This window comes from Mastigoproctus giganteus, chromosome 2 (genome assembly GCF_048544385.1).
Source record: "Mastigoproctus giganteus isolate SK-2022 chromosome 2, ASM4854438v1, whole genome shotgun sequence".
NCBI lineage: Eukaryota > Metazoa > Arthropoda > Arachnida > Uropygi > Thelyphonidae > Mastigoproctus > Mastigoproctus giganteus.
The window spans coordinates 216,738,007-216,759,728 of NC_143576.1; the positions used below are offsets into that span (position 1 = coordinate 216,738,007).

General features: G+C 31.9%; 2 protein-coding genes across 2 annotated transcripts in view; one reads left to right on the plus strand and one right to left on the minus strand.

Moving 5' to 3' along the window:
* Positions 1-1,098, plus strand: part of LOC150090087 (glutamate receptor-interacting protein 2-like) — a 113,013-nt gene extending 111,915 nt beyond the window's left edge. Inside the window, exon 19 of the mRNA XM_090389756.1 lies at positions 503-1,098. Coding sequence (XP_090245882.1) covers positions 503-745 — 243 coding nt within the window. The 3' untranslated portion in view covers positions 746-1,098. The remainder of the gene's footprint in view (positions 1-502) is intronic.
* A 2,790-nt stretch (positions 1,099-3,888) lies between these two features.
* Positions 3,889-21,722, minus strand: part of Mcm2 (DNA replication licensing factor Mcm2) — a 51,752-nt gene continuing 33,918 nt past the window's right edge. The window contains exons 12-18 of the mRNA XM_090368962.1: positions 19,334-19,498; positions 17,731-17,805; positions 16,447-16,536; positions 13,503-13,655; positions 12,497-12,679; positions 9,088-9,243; positions 3,889-3,999 (exon numbers count right to left, since the gene is read on the minus strand). Of these exons, the coding sequence (XP_090225088.1) occupies positions 3,889-3,999; positions 9,088-9,243; positions 12,497-12,679; positions 13,503-13,655; positions 16,447-16,536; positions 17,731-17,805; positions 19,334-19,498 (933 nt within the window). The remainder of the gene's footprint in view (positions 4,000-9,087; positions 9,244-12,496; positions 12,680-13,502; positions 13,656-16,446; positions 16,537-17,730; positions 17,806-19,333; positions 19,499-21,722) is intronic.

Here is a 21,722-nt window from a genome sequence, read left to right on the forward strand (position 1 = left end):
ACCCAGTGCTCATCCTTGGGCACACAGAGCCAGGCCAACGACTATCGCTTATGTCCCAGTTGCAGAGAAAATCTTCCACCCAGTGAAAGTAGTACTATATCAGTGGGTGCCATGGAAATACAGTTCCGATCATATTTCAGATAGCTGAATGACTGTATTCTTATTTGCATATAATGATCATCTTGTAGGTTCACAAGGTGAGTATCAAGAAAGCCAAGAGCACAGTAATTATTTCCTATCTCTATTAAAGCAAATATACTCTATATAGCTAATATATAGGATGTCTTCAAAATGCTGTATACAGTGAGGACTACTTAACAGGACAGCAACTAGCACACAAACATATAGCTGTTACTATGATTACACGTTGCCACATCATAATCATGGAGTTTAATCAAGATGAGTTACTGAAAGATATCTAAAGAATGTAAGTTGGTAATGTTGATCATGCAACAGTTTGATTTTAAAAATTTAGGCATAATATATAGTTTATTTCTTCCAGGTAAACGACACAAAAACTCATGATTTTGACTGCTGTCTAACGGTTCCGTTGATAGCTGCAGCAGGAGATAGACTAGAGTTGTTTATTAGCAGAATGGCATATATTCGCCCTACACTGGCTCCAAACACCAGGTCTACAAACAGTAATGGTTTCCATCCGTGGATGGATGAAGGTGACCGTGAAGACTGTTCTTCACCACAGCCCCCATCAAGAGCTGAAGAGATGATAACTAAAACTTTATGAAAGGAATGTCAATGCTATATCTCAGGAATGGGTTCCATCAACTCTGAGTGCTTGTACATAGTATGCTAATATCAGTCATTACCGGCTGTAGAATGTATGAAATTACTAACAAATCTAAGTCAATATTTTTTTTTAGTACAAAACTATTTTAAAATGTAATGATAAAAAAAAAAGAAAAATAATGGAACTGCTTAAAATTTTAAAAAACCTATGCACAGAATTATATTCCTTATGGTGGATGAGCCACCAACTGTGTGAAAGATGGAATAATTATTAGGACATCTAAAAGTGGCTCTTGAATGTGGCGCATTGCTTTAAACTCCTCAATTCTCACAGAACAGCAGAATAATATATTTCACATACACAGTGTAATTATAATTTACAAAAATAATTAATATTAATTACGCAAAACTGGTTTTGCGTAATTATGTTAAGAAAATGTAGTTAAATTATTATTTTATGAATTGCAATTCATTTCAACAACAGTTTTATTAGTATCCACAATATTTCCCTTGTTAATTTTTTTTTTATTGTTTAGTACAGATGGAGTGGGGAAACAGGTTGTGCTGTTTCCTGATTTTAATTTAAAATCACTCCAATTTGGATTACAGTGCGAAAACTGCAAGCATATAAATCCACAATAAACAGAGATTTCTATTTTTGTTATTGCCACTTATTTTAAATTTCTTGAAAGCAATGAAGAACATAAAACTATCGCAACATGCCAAAGAAAATTTGATTTTTTTTTTTTTTTTTTCATTTCATTATACCCAGAGAAGCAGAAGCAACTGGAAATTATTCTCTATTAATGTTAAGAAAAATAAACTTTTCTCTAAAGAGATAACACTTGTGATATATGATACACTGATAATGTTATATAAATCATTAAATAGAACATTTCCCATACTTTATGCTACACAGCATTCATGCAATAGTTAAATCTTACTGTATTAAACATATTATTGATAAGATGGATATTTTTATGTATCTATACCAATATGTAATTCTTTGGCTTATTAACCATTGTTGGAATATAGAATCTGGTAGAAACAGAGCTGTTTTCTCCCTCAGAAAATCAAATGTTTTAGTATGTCTTAGGAATTATTCCTGTTATATAACTTTTTAGCACACCCATAGTTACATTAAAGGGGAGGAGGAAGAAAGTAAATGTGAAAATAAAACCAGGCTACTAAAGGTATTGACAAGCATCAGTACAGTTCATTCTATCATCATTTTTAGTTGCAATACAGGCAACTTTTTTGTAATTATTTCCCCCATTTGTTAAAATAATTATACTACTGCTTTTATTTGCAAAATTAATGTTCCTGTTTTTTTTAAATTTTTTTTTTATTATTTAAAAACACTTGTAAAACTAGTGATGTGTGAAGAGCATAAAGAGAGGTATTTTTTGTATAAAACTTGTTAAATAATTACATCAGAGCATCCTATGATGTGTGTGAAATTACAGTATTTTAACATTTATATATTGTAATATTTCTATGTAGTATAATTAACAGTCAGTTGGATGCTTTGTAGTTCCAGAGAAACCACATCAGTGTTCTTAATAAAGTATCCTTGAAATCATTTCAGCCAAGGATTTTTGTTCATTTTCTCACACATACATATGTAAATTTCATTGCTTTCAAAATGGACAATTTGTATTACAATGGCCAAATAATGCAAAAAAACTAGACTTCTGCTGCATCATCAACAACAACAAAAAAAAGTGACTTTCTTTAGTACAGCACAGGAATAAATGTAACAACACCAGTTCAGAAACTAAGGAAAAATATATAATAAATTATTTTTTTATTAAATGATAAAAAAAAGTGTGACATTTCTTTTTATGTCAAAATTTGTGCAGTTTTTGAAGAGTAAATTTTGATCTGAAACTATAGAATTATACGAATGAGTTGCCAAAAATGGCACATCCATAAAAGCATACTTTAATCAGGTGAGTGATCTCTATGGTAGCAATACAGGTGTGATGTATATTCACTCATAATGACAATTAGTCTGCTGATTAATGCTAGAGTTATCAATTCCCATTGCACAAGAACTGACGCAAGCTCTGAGATTTTTGGGAGATCACTCACTGATATCCCTCTTTCCAAGAGCACTTCAAGATTAAGACACAAAGAATTGGAAGAGATGGAACAGCTGTCATCTGTTTATTCAGTAATCATAATAAAATAATCGTAATAAATAATCGTAATAAAATACGTATTTTATTAAAATTATTTATTGTGTTTGGTAATGTTTTGGTTACAAATGTGTGTTCAATCTTGGGTGGTCGGCACCTAACCCTATTTTTCCCATAGGGCCTGTTGTTTATATTGCACGATTTTGCATTGCACAAGGGTTTCTAGGAACACAACTATCGTGCTATACGAGGACTGACTGTATATAATTTCTAAACTTCCTTGCAATTTTTTGTTATCTTCACACGTACAGACCAAATATCTCATGTATGCTAGGATTGTACCCTCGCAAAATTATAATGCTCAGAAAAAGAGCCATAACAAGGGAAATTACTCTTCTTCAACGATCTATCATTAATACATTTTCTTTTTATATCATTATAAGAAGCTAATATACTAAGAAAGGCAGAGGGAACATTCTAATATTAAAGAATGCATGTAAAAAATGAAAAATTTAAGTCTACTGTTTACAAGCAAAAATTTGTTTTGTGAAGATACAAATAGAATTTGAAGCTGTCATAGGGAATTTTAAAAAATAAGAAAAACTAGTAAAATTTAAAGTATCACTTAATTTTTTACATACAGTAAACTCTCATTATAATGTCCCTGCTTATAGAACTCTTTGGAGCCAGTCTCTTCAAAAGTGTTATAATGGAGTTTATTGTATATGCTGTATGAATTAAATGTAATAACTGTGCTTTACAAAACTCATGAAATATATGAAAAGGTTAAAAGCTTTTTTAAATTTTTTTAATAAAAAAATTATTTTTAAGCAACATGTTAGACTGCAATAAACATTTAAAAAAGAAAAGGACACAGAGTATAACAATATACAAATTTATTTAAATATAAGAATTAAAGTAAAATTTAAAGCATTCTTCTCACATGCTATATATATATACATTTCATAAATACATTTTCAGATGTGCAAGTTTTAATTTATTAAAATGACTGGATAATAAGTTTCCTTCGGGAATCATGAACGAAGCTATGAGAACGGAAAATATCACTTTCATAGAATGGTGTCAGATTGTGAATGCTGAGCTGTCGAGCCTAATAAGTTAAAAAAAAAAAAAAAGTCAGTATAACTATACTATTATAAATGTATAATAGATTTTAAATATATAAATTATAGAAACCAGAAAGGCAACAAAGCAGTTGTTTATTGACTGACAACTGCTTCACAAATATTTTTACTTTTTTTTTTATTGCTTCAAATTCCTATATGATTTTTTTATATTGCCAACATATACTTTTCAATACAAGTGGCCCTTATCCTGTTTTACATTATTATTTGTTGAGCTGCCCATAACTAACCCAACCACAAATTTCTAATTTTAAATAGAAAAATATTAAAAAAGAATAGTAAAATTATATTATTCTTATCATTTGAACAAAATACTTTAAAATATAGCACTCAATCAGACAAAAATACAGCTTTACCAAAAAATACCAAGAAAAATTTAGAAATAAGATAACTAAAACTGGAAAAGGATTGCATAGATTTCCGATTCTCTTGTGTCACCTCTCCTAGGGAAGCAAGGCAGGAGTTGAAAGCATTCAAAAATACAACTTTTTTTTTTTTTGCTTCACCTATTCTCAAGGTGTAATGTGTGGGATTTTAAGTGTCTTTTTGAAACTGAATTTTCTCTTTATGTATTTCATTTACAATTTTTTAAACTAGAATAAGGGAACTGAGCTGGCAGGATAAAACTGAAAGGGAAGTCAGTGTTAAAAAAAAAAAAAAAAAAAAAAAAAAGAAGAAGACATGTACACCACTGTTTAGCCATTGATGAAGACTTGTAAGACTATGTCACAATGTATGGCATGTTTCCAAATTTATTCTGCTTTATTTTGTTAATATAAATTCCTTAGAGTGTTATAAGTTCCTTAGAGTAATATAAGTTAGCAATAAATTATATTTTGACTTTCTGCCAGCTATCAGAATACGAATATTTCTCATTAACTTAAAATTCAAATAACCAGAATATGTTTGTTTTGTTATATAGGTTATTCATATATTTATCATCAAGTTATATAGGTTATTCATATATTTATCATCTTGTTTGATGTACTCAGACAAGATAAATATATGAATATTAATTAAACCAAATTTTTAGTCACTCTTATACTGTATAAATTTTTTGCAATTCTTTCATTTGAAATGTTACGAATTTTTTAGTTTTATTGTATTAAATGATTGATTGGGAATCATAATCCATTAAAGCATTAGTTTAGTCACTATGAGAAAGATGACATGTACTGTAGAAAAATTCAATCAATTCCTTTGCACAATAAAAAAGATTGGTGTCTCATTTCTGCCATCATAATAGTCATACAGCTGTTTGTTAAAAGAATGCATATCTACTAAAGAGAATATCCATATTTTGGGATTATTCTGTATAATATTGGTAATTCACACACAAAAAAAGACATTTCTCTCCTTTAGCACTTTTGTTTATTCACTAAATTACTTTGTAACTTAGCATATGCTGCTCTTGCAAATTACAGATACATAAGCTGGCCATGAAGCACTTGCAAGAAGTAGTGATCAAGTTTGATGTAACTTGAGAACAGTGATAAGTGAAATATTGTGTGGGTACAAGTGGAAATATGTATGTTTGATTGCATTTTACCTTGGTTGTTATAGAATTAAATCTGTTTTAATTGTGAATAAGCCACTATACAGTAGACTGTCGAAATAACGGCACATTGAGATCGGATGTTTGTATACAGCGCAGATGTCTTGCATTGCCAGAAAAAAAAAAAACGGCAAGTCATGTGATTACTTTATTTGTTTAAATTTGCCATTTTTAAAGCGAATTCTGTACTTATCAGTATAGAATTTACTTTAATCTGTGATATCTCAGAGATTATATTGCTGCATTGCATTTATTTTAAATTAAAAACCCCTCACCATGGCTCAAAGTTAATAAACCTCATACAAAGAAGAAAAGAAGAATAACATTAAAGCTTAGTGACAAACTTGATATAATAACAGAAAATAGAATGGGCGTAAGTAGGAGTGTATTAATGGCAGATTTTAACATTGGATCTTCAACATGTTTATGTTTTATATGTGCAGTTAATAAATCAATTCTTAATCTCTCTATTTCTTATTTAGTCATTATTTCTGCATTAAATATATAAAACTTTCTAGATAACGGAAAAATCGGAATAACTGCATCTTGAATCCCCGAAGGTACCATTATTCTGAAAGTCTACTGTATATGGAATATATAGTGAAGAAATGGATATTTGAAAAGAAAATATTATATGCAACTATACACTAATAAAGCAAAAAAAACCACCACACTAATTTGTAGCGCACTAGAATCATGCAATTCAAATATACGTGTTAAAATTTTTTGTCTTTTGATTTGGCTTGATAAAGTAACATTTGAAATGAGGAAAACTGAAACACTTTCTGTGGTTAATTTCTTCCATAAATGGAAACTTTCACAACTGCAAATTTAAACATATTTTTCAAATTGTGTCCACATAACAGACATTTTCTCTCTCTTCACTCGCAGCTATTCTACAGTGATGTCAAACTGTCTCTGGTTAATGCAAGTTCTATATGATCACCTTACAGAGCTATATTTTTCAAGAGCAGTTTGTGTTAAGTTACAAAGTTTAGTAAATAACCAAAAAAGTTTAGTAAATAAAAGAGAGAAATATAACCCTTTTTTACATAGATTACAAGTCTTAAACATCATATTCTAAAATTTGGAATATTTTCATTTCATCAGGTATATACAATTATATGTAACAAACAGTACACCACTTGTTTTGTTTTAATGTGCAGCTTATATACATCAAGCTGCACGACAATTATAGCAGCAAAACAAAACTCAGCAATCTTTGTTAAGTGGGAAATTGCGAAAGACTGCATGTGCCTCATGAATTCCTTTAAGAAGGATAGTTAACTTTTTTTTATATTCTCCAATGCAAAAGTTTTATTTTCATATTTTGTATCGTTACAATCACAGTATATTTTGGTTTCAGTGATGAGAACAAAATGGATTACTTGTGCACTTATAGTGCAAATTAGAGAAAAATTGAATCCTCTGTGATTCTGCATGAAATTCTGGAGGAAGCAAGCAAAAATGTAAACTTTAAAAGGTGACACATAACCAATAACTGTATTAGAGTAGCGAATTTTTCTTATAATGATGTTTGACTGTAGTTAGTTTTAGCAGTCTTTTTGAATTAGACAAACTATTCACAAGTTGCAGGACTCAAGTCAGGCTTCAGATTTCATTGTAAATGTATTTCAAATTATCTGCACTAAAAAGCAAAAGGCAAATAAAACCCCATATGTTAGGGCAGCATTTCCCAAACTGTGTTCCGTGAAAAATTCAAATTAATAATTAAAAAGATAAAATAAACTTTAGAATCATTCTAATTTTTAACATTATTATTATTATTATTTTTTTGGTTATTAATAAATATACTGTACTAGCATCGATTAATAATCAAATAAACTGCGGAACACTATTTTTGCAGGCTTAGTATAGAGAAGTATGTGTAGAGGTAATGACATCTATGATAAAAAAGCAATGTAGTGATCTAATATGCCATTCGTATGCAATTTAGCCTGGAGTACACAGGTTGAGGGAGAGGCGGAAGTGAACCAATATCATGCTTCGTTTGGTTGGATGAAACAAAATAGCATTCCACTGACACGTTCTTGCATGCTTACACAGTGCTGGTGGTGCGGACTGTCTTTGCAATTATGAGATTAGTTCTGTAGTAGTGCAGAAAACTAGTAAGCATAACTAAACTCACTTCCCTGTATAAAATTTTTTTGATAATTATCAGTATTTCAAAATATATTATTAAAATAAATGACCATGGATTTGTGGTTGAAAAAAGGAACTCTAAAATGAGAAGCAAGTACTTCTTGTATTGCAACTGTGGTCAATGAAAATGAACACAATATTGTCAAACTTCAAAGTGAGGATGAATGATCACAGAAATCTGAAATTCCTCAAAAATCCAAAGTGAAAAAACAGGAACCAACTAATAAAAAACCAAAACAAAAGTATGATGACAATTATTTGAATTTTGGCTTCACATGTGTTGGAAATAAAGATGTTCCTGATGCATCGTATGTAAAAAAAAATATTAACAAACAGTTCTTTGGCTCCCACTAAACTTGTGTTCCTTAAGTGTTCCATAAATATATTGTGAGATGAAAAGTGTTCCATGACTAAAAAAGTTTGGGAAACACTGTGTTAGGAAATAGTGGCAACCTTGAAGTACATCTCATTTCGAATAATCCAATATTGAATTAAGGAGGATATACTGTACTGTGGCAACTGATTGTTTTGCCAGCAGTAAAAGACTGTTTGAAAATCAAGACATAAAGGGAGAAACAGCTCACGTAGAGACTAATTCTGTTGATAAAAGACACACAAAACCAAGTGTTGCCAACTGAGTCATCATAATAGCATTGCCTTTGACACCTTTCCTCTCCTAAACAAGATCAATTAATCCACACATTCACCTCAGCATTTCAGATCAGTAAAGTGTCTACTGATGAACTCTTTTGTGGAAAGCAAGTTAAAAAGGCAATATTGTTATAGAGATTTGAAAACTGATTGCAGAAATGACAACTGCTGTAGTCAGTTATCAGAAGATCTGAGTCAAGTCTCATAAGCACCTTGATAGTGATACTGCAAGTTAAAAAGGCAATATTGTTATTATAAAGACTTGAAAACTGATTGCAGAAATGAGAACTGCTGTAGTCAGTTGTCAGAAGAGCTGAGTCAAGTCCCAGAAGCACCTTGATAGTGATACTGCAAAATTATGAATCTGATTCAGAGCAAACACGGACTTTAAATACTATGGAAAAGTCTAACTTGAAATAAGTACAAAGAGGTACATTCCCATACTGAGGAAAGCTTCATTCTATGTGAATTAACATGATCCTGTTTTAAACCAATTACATCATACAGTGTCAAGAAGACTTTTAACTAAACATAAACCAATGCTTAAAGATAACTGATGCACTTTTTATTTTAATAATTTCCAGGTTGGTTTTTGTGTTTTCCATGATAGTAACAGAGGGAAAGTTAATTATATTTAGAAGATATCACACAACAACCTCAGTGATAAATAAAAGTAAAAACTCACCCTTTCTGATAAATCTCTTTCTGCAACTTCGATTACATCTATTTCACTACCATATCGACTACGCATATAGGCTATTTGTTCTTGAACCAGCTGTTTTAGGATAAACATTAGCAATTCGTTGTTATCTCGCTTATAGGTAAGGTATCTAGAGAAAGTCTGAAATAAATTATGAAACAAATATTTATTTCTCCCATTTTTATAAAGGAAAAAAAAAAAAAAAAAAAATTCTGTTTCATGAAATATAAAAGGTTAGCCAAACAACTCATCCTTTGAAAATCCCAGTACTGTTTTTTTTTTTTTTAAATGATTTCTTTTGGACTATTATGCTGGTAATCTAAATGATGTATTCAATAGTTAAATCTTGGACTATTCACACAGCGTGGAGGAACAGTGCTCATAGTCAATGTTGGTGTGAAAATAATAACATTCTGTGCAATCTACTTTGCACATATTGCTACTAAATTTTTAGAGTAATTTGTGAGTTCAACAGCTCAAGTTACCTCAGGCAAAGGATATCGCTACATTTATGGAACCATAAATGTAGTAACCATACCCAAGAAGATTAAAATATGGGAGTAGGAGATCCTCATCAAAATTTCTGCTCACTGATCCCACTTACACCTGTATTAATAGTACTAGTAATGGCCATATGGTGAAAGCAAGCCTAAGGCTTATGCTGCACCAGCCAAAAAAAAAAAAAAAAAAAAAAAAAAACCAGTATAATAATAATAAAAAATTAAATAATAAAAGAAAAGGAAATAGACAACCTATGCATTTTCCTCCTCCCGTAAGTAACTAACCAACTGAACTTTGAATTTCCCAAAACTATCAACTTCAACCACCCATGTAGGCAACTTATTCTAGTAATTTATAACTCTCTGGCTAAAATAAAACTCCCTACAATCCAGTCTAAACATCCCCTTCCCCCGTAACTTGAATTTATGGCCCCTAATTCTAGAATTCTTTATAACCATGAAAATTTCATCCTCATTCATTTTACTTTTACCTCTCAGAGCCATAAACGCCTCAATCGTCTCCTCTAAGGTGCCTAGTTTCCAATTTGTGTATCCCACACATTCGAAATCTTTCCTCATATAGAAGCCCTTTGCCTATCTCACCATGCAAGTTACCCGTCTTTGGACCCTTTCAAGAAGCTCTGTCTTTTTTAGGTGTGGTCTCTCCACTTGAACACAGTATTCCAAGTGTGGTCTAACAATAGCCTTATATAATGGAATTATAATGTCCTTATCTCTACTAAAAAATGTTCAATAAATCATTGATAGGACACTATGTGCCTTCCTTGCAACCTGTCTATAATGCTCAGAGAACTTCATGTCTGACTATATCGTAACTCCCAAGTCCCTTTCTTCCACTACTGACTTTAGTTCAACTCCACCAAGTTATTTTGGGGTTGCTGTTCCTCAGGTGCAAGACCTTGCATTTTGCTAAATTAAAGCATAGCTATCTGAAGAAGTTCTGTTTGGCAGTGATCATTACCTACTCTACTGATCTTTACATCATCTACATATTTAGACATCATGCCCTCTATCCCTTCATCGATGTCATTTAAGAAAATCAAAAACAACAGTAGTCCCAATACTAATCATTGGGGGCGCCATACCCAGGTGGGCAGGAGCAGCAGTGCATAGCACACACTTCTTGATTAGACTGGGGTTCGAGCCCGTGACCACCAAATACAGAGGATGCAGAAAGGTCAGGAAATGACTACCGCATATGCCCGGAGCGATATGGCCTTAGTTGCTAATGCTCCAAAAAAAAAAAAAAAAAAAAAAAAACCCAAACAACTAATCATTGGGGAACCCCACATTTTACATTAACCCAATCTGAAGAATAACCATTTATCAAAACCCTTCTGCCTGAAAGCCATCCTGCTATCCATCTAAGGATTTTCCCTGTGATTCCAACCTGTTTGAACAGACTTTCATTTCATTTATTCAGATAAAACATTTGATTGCAATCCATTTCATTTAAAATAGGCTGTTACCAAATCAACAGTTTGCTATGGAAAAGACAGTCTTTTCACATTGACACTGAAATGTTACTTTACAGAACCGATACCTCAAGCTGCCTTCAGTTTTACAATACAAATATAAACAGTTGTTGATTTTATTGAATTTTAATGTGGTGGGTGTTGCTCCATCTCCCAGACAATTGTTTCAATGGTTCCTGCCATTTCAGTGGAAGGCCAGATACCCCATCATTGATTCACTATTAATTCAATAATATTTGAATTCACAGGATGACAGAGTTCAAAAGCCCCATTTTATATGATAGACTTTAAAATCACTTAGATATAAAACAATCCTACTGATAAGATGAAACTAATGAAACAGCCATTTAGGGAGTGACATTACATTGTTAGCATTAGCATTATGTTTCCATGAGAGACAAACTAGAATAAAATCACCATGGAATACCAATGTGATGATGTTATTCACCAGACCAGTCATTGAGTGCAACAAAGCCATGTATGTTCTCCATCACCACTCTCGTTTCTTGTTAGATTACTTGTTTTCTTATTTCCAAATAGCAATTAAAATGACATTTTTCTCCCTCTTTTTTTTTTGTTATCTCTTCTGCAATTCTTATATCAAACATCTCAATTAAGTGTAATTACGGTAAAAACTTGTTAAATGATCCTACCATACAGGTACAATGTTAGATTACTGATGTAATAAGAACATACTATAAAAAGCACACATAAAAAAATACACTAGTACTAGTCATAGGTGCAAGGAAGCCCAGGCTTTTGCTGCACCAGCAAAAATTAAATAAAATAAACTACCTACTACTTTGTGATTCACTCCTCAATTTCCTGTATTTAAGTATTAGTCATATAGAGCAAGAAAGCTACAGGTTTTTGCTGAATTGGCCAAAAAAAAAAAAAAAACAGTAGATAAGAAAATACAAATTATGTGCTTCCCCTCCTCACATAGGTATGTAGCACGTATCCAATTTACCTTAGAATCTCTCTAAGCTCTCACAGTCTCAACCACTCATACGGGTACTTATTCCAGTATGGGTAACTCACTGGCTAAAAGAAAACTACCTACAATCTAGACTAAACCTCTTCCTCTTATTAGGAAGGAATTTTTCTTAATCAGCTGTTATGGCAATGCCACAACAAATGCTGTTTGTAATCTAAAAAGTAATAATTCCATAAAATAAAATGCTGTTATTTACACTGGAAAAATTTTTAAAAAATAAATAAATAAATAAACACTAAAAATTTACATATTTTAATGATGAACAATTAACCATCCAATGTATTTTAACTTTATTACACCTATAGGATTTATAAACTTCTAAAAAAATGATAATAAAATTTATTAGTTTTTCCCCCCATTAAAAATCATGATGCTTGGAATCAGTATAAATTTTCCCTCACCTTTTTCATATTGCGCATAACACTGTATTTCTGTGTGTCAATAAAACTTTCTAACATGGCACGAATTGCCATATTTACATCATCCTCATGGACGTAATCACGAAGGTGAATTCGTGCATGGGCTTCAGCCATCCTGATCACTGATTCAATATGACGAACTGTAATAGGTATACTACCTGTGCTCTATGGAAAAGAAAATATAAATTACTAACAAGCCATTTCTATATAATATGATTCAATAAAATGGTAACTGGCTGACATTATAATAGTCATTATCTAATTTTGCGAAATTGATAAATTTTTGTTTAAAAACACTAAATGGTACACAAAAAGTACACAGCTCATCCTACTATAACACACCACATTAAAACACATTTAAAGTTACACACATATTTATTTTGACACTTGTCTGCCTTACGTGCACAAAAATCTGAATTAATGTGCAAGAAATCTGAAATTATGCACTTGAAACCCACATCTGGCATGGTACACTCTTTCTCACTAGTGTCATTTCCATTTATGGTTGTTGTGAGTTCAAGTTGAATATTTTAATTTGCTTTATATTTTGGGGGAAATTTATTTACGTACAGTTTCCATGTATACACATCCTTATTATCATAATACATGAGTGCAAAAAAAAAAAAAAAAAAAAAATATAGTTTAAAAAAAAAAATAAAAATATATTAAATAAAATACAGAAGGAATTAAATATTGAAATAAAACTGGAAGTTTTCAAGTTTTGGAGAAAATGGTTCTGATATGGATCTGGACACATAATTAAAACTACAATGTGAACATTATGGTTTTAATTATGTATGACAATCTAAGTAAAGAGAAGTGCACTCCTTTTTCCTTGGGGCATTTTTAACTTAACTTTCATTTTTTAAAATTGCTAAAATTTAATGACAAAAATAATCGGTACTATAAGTCCTTTCTATAAATAGGCTGAAATCACTATAGTGGCTTGGACAAAGAAATTCTGTTCAGAGAATTTTGATATACTTACCATACTTTCTCGTCGTAGCTCGCTATACATTTTGGCTACCTTATCCTGGTCCATATTGTGCAATTTAGGATGAACCTTTTCTCTGGCATACAGAATATATTTTCGAAGAAGATCCTGAGGAATTTTTTCAACTCCTGCCATTCCTGGATCCTCCTAAAAATTAACAAACAATAACCATATATAAATTGGAAAGGAATGAATGAAGCTGGGCATTATTACGTCACAATTATTTTAATCATTTTAACAAGTTAGGTTTATACAGCAGTTCAAGAAATGTAGTGTCTCCTTATCACATATGACCAAACATTTTGCATTTTATTAATGAGCTAAAAAAAATCTATAAATAATGGGTTAATATCAATATACGTTTTATAACATCAATAGTTTTTATATTATTATTAACCATATGGTGCAAGGAAGCCTGAGGCTTATGCTGCACAGCCAAAAAAAAATTCCTGAGAGAGAGAGAGAGAGAGAGAGAGAGAGAGAGAGAGAGAGAGAGTAGAAGCCCATACTCACAAGATGTGAGCCCCTGGGGTGTATGATGATTATAATAGTCTTATCAACTTACTTTAGAGTTCAGACATCATATTTCCTTTTTATATTTAATAATTTTAAAATGAATAAAAGAATATCAATTTTCAGATTGATGTCTTCTCATAAAATATACATAGGCAAATAGTTAATAAAAAACACATATACTGGGTGACCACATCGACCTGTGGTCACCCTACAAAAATCGACCTGTTTTTTTGGAATTGTCCCATTTTTCATGTATAGCTATTTTTTTTAACTAAATATATACAATTAAAATTAATAATATATAATTTTGTTAATTTAAAATGGTAATGAAGATTATCTTAATAAAAAGCAACACATTTCATATTTAACATTCTCAAAGTAAGAGAACGTTGTAATAAAGAATCAATGCAAATAATTGTATAGTATGTTCATGCACTACTTGAACTTGCCATATAAACGATTTTGTCATACTGATATTAGCCTCTTATGGGCTTGGCACATCCAGTGTCCTGAGCTGGATATCATCATTCTTCTTTTTCTTGGTGATTCCCTTCTACTTTTGTTTGTCTCTCTCTCTCTCTCTCTCTCTCTCTCTCTCTCTCTCTCTCTCTTAGGATAACTTGGGAATTTTTTTTTTTTTTTTGGCTGGTGCAGCATAAACCTCAGGCTTCCTTGCACCATATAGCTAATAATAAATAATAAAAATAATAATAATAATCTCAAGTTCAACACAGAATTGAGTATTCGTGCAGCAGAAAACAACACAGGTTTCACATTAAAGAGGCAAATTTCATTCTTTATTTTTAGTTTAAAAATAACATCTTTTATGCACAATAGGCCTATAAAAGAGATCAAGAAACCAACACATGTGTATAATAATTTTGTAACTGCTAGGCCTATATTTGAGCCTGATCATGTCACTCAGTAAAAAAATGTTTTTTCAGTCTTGTATAAAACTGTGTCTTAGGCTATATTTTTATTCATATTGCTTTGGCTTATGGTTTTAGTTGTTTGGTTTTTAGGAGCATTAGCAACTAAGGCCATATTGCTCCGGGAATATGCGGCGGTCATTCCCTGACCTTTCCGCATCCTCCGTATTTGGTGGTGATGACGGGCTCGAACCCCGGTCTAATCAAGAAGCGTGTGCTACGCACTGCTGCTCCTTCCCACCTGGCTACGGAGGCGCCCCTTATGGTTTTAGTAACTTTACTATTGAACATTATCAATAAATTTCCATGTTGTAAATAACATTAATTAAAATCAATTTACAACCTTTATTTAAATTAAATCTACCGATCCTACATTTAGGAAAAATAAATCCCATTTTGGCTTAAGCCAGTTATTTAATAGATCTATATATTATGTTTGCCTTATGAGTTTTTAGAATTTATGAAAAGGAAAGAAAGAGATTAATTTCAAGAAAGGTAAGCTAAGCTTAACTACCTGTTTTTTTTTCCCTCAGGAAAAGTCGGCTGTAAAAAGTCATTTTTAGTTTTAAATAGGGAAAAAAAAACTACTCTTGCACATACTATACCTCATTAGCATCATGTATAGTAGAAATTTGTGATAAAACTTTTAGACCTACTGGGATAAGAAAAAAAAAAAATCAAGTAGGAAATTTAAAAAAAAAAGGAAAACTGAAGTTTCCTCTACTGGCTTGCATCACAGTTGATATCTTTTGTGGGGAAGGGGAACCCCACAAAAAGAGTAGACTAATAAGTTGGCTAAAATAAACAGATTCACAGAAAAATATCATTCTCTACTCAAAAGAGCACTGACAATTATTATTGGATTATTATATCTACAACTTACTGATCACGCTAACATACTGTGAGCTGTAAATATAATAATATTTATGCAGGGGTTCCCTGAGACCTGAAAATTATTTCAAGAGTTCCTTCAGGATAAAAAGGTTGAGAACGGCTGTTCTAAAGTGTCATATAGATTTCTCAGGAAAGGATGTTTTTCCCAGTGACACCTTAAAAAACTTCAATAGATGACGGTGATCTCCCTACTCAGTTTAATGAAGCTCCAAAGAACAGAAATATATGGAAGGGTAGTGAGATGATATCAGGTTTAGCAAAAGTGCTTCCTTTTCATTTTTTGGAAACATGGGTAGCCAAGCTATTCACTTTCATTGCGATTTGATCCTTGAAATTTTTTAAAAGATGAATTAAGAAATGCAGTGATCATGAGACCGAGTGATCCTGTGATCACTGGCAAGAATAAAGCACTCTGATTTTGAAATGGAAACCCAGGCTTTTCCAAACAGTTATGAAGCTTTCAATTTTTCAAGTTCTTATTAATTAATATTTTTTATTATGTCCTAAAGTGAGAAATAAGAATGAGTCACCATACAATATTTTAACTATTTTAATGACACTAATTCATTTCCATGCAAATAAAAAAAAAAGACAATTACCAAAGGTGTAATTTCAGCTCCTTCCTCAGGCTGATTAAAAGGGTGATGTCGAATGTGGCTCTGAACTACAAACCTTGCTAATCGTTCATCCTGCATAGAAATAAATCTTCACATTCAGATATACTGAAATTATGAATACTATAAAAATTAAGATCATATACACCAATTAAGTATCCATTTTATACCAATATATATGTGTGTAGATGTCACTTTGGGAAGTGCATTGCTAGCAAATTTTCTAACCTTCAATGACCAGAATTATATTTATAACAAAAATACAAAGTAATTTAAAGATAAGAGCATATGATTATGTTGCTATATTCCTCTGCTTCCTCAAATACAGAATGGGAAAAGGGGGAATATAATCTCAAATACAGAAAAACAGCAAAGTTATAAGTCACAATCAAGTAATCATTATATACACTCAGTAATCACTGGATTATGATAACCCCATCCATAATGGACTATGCTGCATAGCTAGCAGTATAAAAAGCCAAACAGCTTTGTTTCTAGCGCAGTCATTATTTGTATTTGGTCAGGCAAGTTAATGTGATAAAGTAGCAGTCATAGGACACAGTAAAGATATCACAAAATTTCAAAAGGGCATGACTGTGGGAGCTCATGCATCAAGGATTTCCATATCAGAAATGGCACATCTTGTTGGTTGCTCACAGCCCACTATGGTTAAAGTGTACAAAGAATAAAATAGTACAAAGAAAAGAAATTTATTTGTACTATTTTTGTACAAAAAATTTCCTGAAGGGCTGAATTCAGAGAATCTAGTCTTGCTGAAAATGGACTCATTTCACCAAGGGATATGGAAACTTTCGGGAAGAATTTACAAGCCACTTAGGGCAAGCAGATTTAAATTAATTTTTTTGTGTATCCAAGTTAGATTTTTTTTTTTCTATAGGAGGAAAGAAAGAAATTGATCTGAATAGCTGCATTATTAATGCTTATAGACATATTAGAGCCAGTACACAGCTACAAGATGTTGCAGAAATACATATTATGAAAGGTTAGCAAGCATTTACCTTCTTTGGGATTAAGTAATGATTTTATTTCTTAAACCAGATGTTAAAAATTCTCCTGCATGCATTAACTTCTTAGTAGCTAAAGGATTTTGCTAGTGATCACTTCTCAGTGTAAGTTCAAATGTTCAAACACACAGGTGAATGTTTGCATATGTAAAATATTCTGATTTAAAATAACTGAAAACTTTCTCTGAAGCATTCTCATATTACTTTAGTATTGTAGAATTACTATGAAACAACACTGTCTTACCTCCACAGGATCCACTTGATCTCTCACAACACAGAGAATATCAAATCGAGAGAGGATAGGTTCAGTTAAGTCAACCTGAAATAAAAGAAATTAAAGTTAACCTTGTTTCTTATGAACTCTAATGTTAGGAAATGAAGTGCACACACAATAAAAATATTTATTTGAAAAGTTTCCAAAATGTGCATATTAACTACTTACTTAACTCAAATTTTTATTTTAATTCATCAAATAGATGTGATGCATCTAACACAAATGCATCAATTTCACAAATTTTAAAGAGAATCACTCTTAAAAATTTGAGAAATAATTCAAAATAGAGGGGCTTAATATAAAGAATTATTTATAGAGTGCAGTGACTTGCAGCTACACAATTAGCAACCATGACTGATATTTCTGAAAATTCCCGTATGTCATTACCAGCATATAATGGTTTATATTAAGTGAATTCCCATTAGGAGTCATACTAGCATTGACTGTACACTATATTACACACTGCACATGAAAAGCATCTGTTCCTTGGGTATGCATATGAAATTGTGTATGGATGTTAAGATAACAGTCAAATTTTGTGCTAGAAAAACATACAAGTGCCAGCCTACTAAAGGAAGGCATAAGGAATCTTAGCCTTCCTTCAGATGGTTTTGACATTTGCATTCCTCCCCCAAAAAAGTCCAGTTCTTTGTGATACACTAGTTGAGAACCATTGCTCTATAAAACTGAATGAGGATGAATATTGTTGGATAGCAATATTACACTTTGCACTAAAATACACCCTGACTCAGAGCATCACTTATCAGTCAACCATAGCAGCCGGTTGTATATGCATGCTTTCGGCTATTTTTTGTTTATTCCTTGTCCAAAAACATGAAAATACAGCAGTGTTCAAAAATAGGAACAATAATTTTAGATTTATCCATACTCCTTTGTGCTATTAGAGTCACTATAAAAGTATATTCAGAAGTACTGATACTATTCTTATACCAAATTTAATATCTATAGCATTTACTACTTACTTTCTGTAAACAAACTGCACATACACCTTTAATAACCCTCACATATGTGATTCTCCAAATAAGTTAATTTAAAATGAACTTATTGATTCATGAGGTTCATAGTCGGTAAACGGATAAAAATTACTTGTTTAAGCACTGCCTTTATTTTGACCATTTCACATCTTTTCAACCCCACTTGCTGCTATGTCAGCTTTGTGGGGATTTGGAAATAAATCAGCATATAGATCATATAAATCAGAGGAATGTTGACCAAGCAAAAAAATCTGTATCATCATTTTGGTAGCCCTTCTTATGATCTATGACCTATAAAAGAACTTTTTACAGTAAAAACAGAATGATTTAATAATGCTTCACTGATTTCACTGAGGAGTAATATATTATTTTTATAAGAATATTGTAATAAAAAAATAAATAAAATAATAATAAATTTCAGTTTATTCTCACTAAAACTGATGTATTATATATTTTATAAAATCTTGTGTAATTTTAGTATTTAAGAGGCAGACCCTTTATACTCAGCTATCATTCATAATGGTTGCTAAATTTAATATTTACAAAACTTTATTAAGTAAAAAATACAAAACACTCACATTCTCTGAAAATGTGCGAGAAGGATCATATCGTCCTCCAATAGGATTAGCTGCAGCAATCACAGCACAGCGTGCCTGTAATGATGTAACTATACCAGCTTTGGAGATGGAAATACTCTGTTGTTCCATAGCTTCATGAATACTAGTTCTGTCCTGGTCATTCATCTACATAAACATCAAAAAATACTTTATGCTTCTATAAAAGTCTCTTTACTGTGTGTGTGGGAGTGAGTGAGTGAGTGAGAGAGAGAGAGAGAGAGAGAATAGGAAAGCTGATAATACCAATTAAGTATGGTGAGATGGCAAGGAACAGAACTACTCAGAAGTCACAGAGAAATGAATGTGGAAGAGATGACAAAGCAAAAACCTTCACAAGATATACAAAATACATAATTAATTTTTACTTTTGGTGAAGAATTTATCAATTTCCCTTGAAAAAGCAAAGGAAAGATCAATTAATATGGATTAAGTATACCAAGAAGACAAGGGAACTAATTGGAAAAGTCATGGAAATGAATGTGGAAGAGGAAAAACAGCTAAGGTAAAGAAAGCCTCCAAAAGTTCGATGAAATTTACCAGTAAAAGTACTTTGCCGTAATGGCATTTGTAATGTTGCTCACTTGGTAAACAGATGGTGGGTGTTATCGGTCTGGAGTAGAAGTTGAATCCCATGGGAGCTTGAAACCCTCCTATGGGATTGAATCACGAATAGAGTCATATTGGAAGTTCTGGCGTCGTAAAAAATGTTCGTAGCGTAGTTTCACCGGTAAACTTTTTCGAAGTTTGCTGTGCTTCTCGTGTGGGCTTCCTTTGCCTTTTTTTTTTTTTTCTTAATAAACAATTTATCCACTAGTCCACCAGTGATTCTAAAGAAAAAATGTCAGGTTATCCCCTCCACTTCGAGAGGGTTCAATCTCTCATGGAATTCAATTTCTACTCCTGACCAATAACACCCACCATATGTTTACTGAGCGAGCAACAATACAAATGCCGTTACGGCAAAGTACTTTTACCAGTAAATTTCAATGAACTTTTGTGTGCTTCTCGTGCAGACTTTCTTTACCTTCGCCAGAAAAACAAAGTGAAAGTCTTCCCAAGAGATACAAATTATGTGAATGCAAAGAGTTACAAGCATATGCAAGAATTACAAATCTGCTCTAAATATACTGTACACCATTAAGGATGAGTTTAAAAAACACTTATGAAAGTAGATAAAAGCAGCTGAAACAATCATGTCTCCTCTGCCACTAGTGTTTTCAGATGTTGCTGGATTTGTGAAATAAAATGCAGAAGAACCAGAATAAAATGCAACTGGAATAAAGAGGGATTTTGTCTATAAGGATCCCATGTGATCAGGAACCACAGGGAACTGGCAGCAAAAGAAAACCAAAGGACAGCATTTCAGTAACCTGTAAACCCACTAAAGGACTGTCAGAAAGACTGTCACCCTATGTTATGCAAATCACAATTACACAAGGTATTTCAAAGTCATAAATAAGCAATAAGAAGCAGTGTTATAAGTCCTGATTGGAAGAAAGAAAGCCTAAGAAGACTTCACTGGAACTAAGATTAAAATTTAATGTGTGTGTGTGTGTGTGTAACACAGAGAGAGGGAAAAGAATAATGGTGCTGGCCAACTTGTGCTATCAGCAACCATTAAATAATTCTGCTAAAGATAAAAAAATATTCCCTATTCCTCTAAATAAAAAGAAGCAATATCTGCTTATATAACATTTTCAGACCCTATTCCAAAAAGTCACAAATGCCAATGAGTCAATTTTGCTTCTAAAGTTGATACAACCAAACAAAGTAGTAACAGGCCTCACAGGGAGAGTCAATGTGTGCAGTAACCCTGAATGTATATATAAATTATAAATATTTTTTACTTTTAAGCAACAGTGTCATGTTTTATTATGAGAATAATTTTTTATTAACAGCTTATTAAAAAATACAGGGATTCAAAGAAGCTATGGTGATATCATTTAGTGGATGGGATAACCATTAGCTATAGTACAAACAACAAGACTAGTGTAATCAGTAATCAGCATCATGCCTGAAACAGAACACATCATTCTGTTGCACAATACACTGTTATAACACTTTTTATTAAACAGAAACTCAAAAATGGGCAAACTTTTACCAGCCAGCTCATACGGCAATGAATATTTATCACAATCACATATGTAAGTGCTATGGAACCTTTAATAGGTCATGAAAATGTTTTATACATAGTGCTCGATAGCATTATTTGGCATGCAAAAGATGTTATAATTATTGATTGTACAGAGCAGAAAATGTTTTATTTGAATTCAGAAAGGTGTTAAGTTTAGATTGTGTGTTTGGGGGGGGAGGGGAAGTACCTCCCATTTTCAATATTTCTTAATATTCA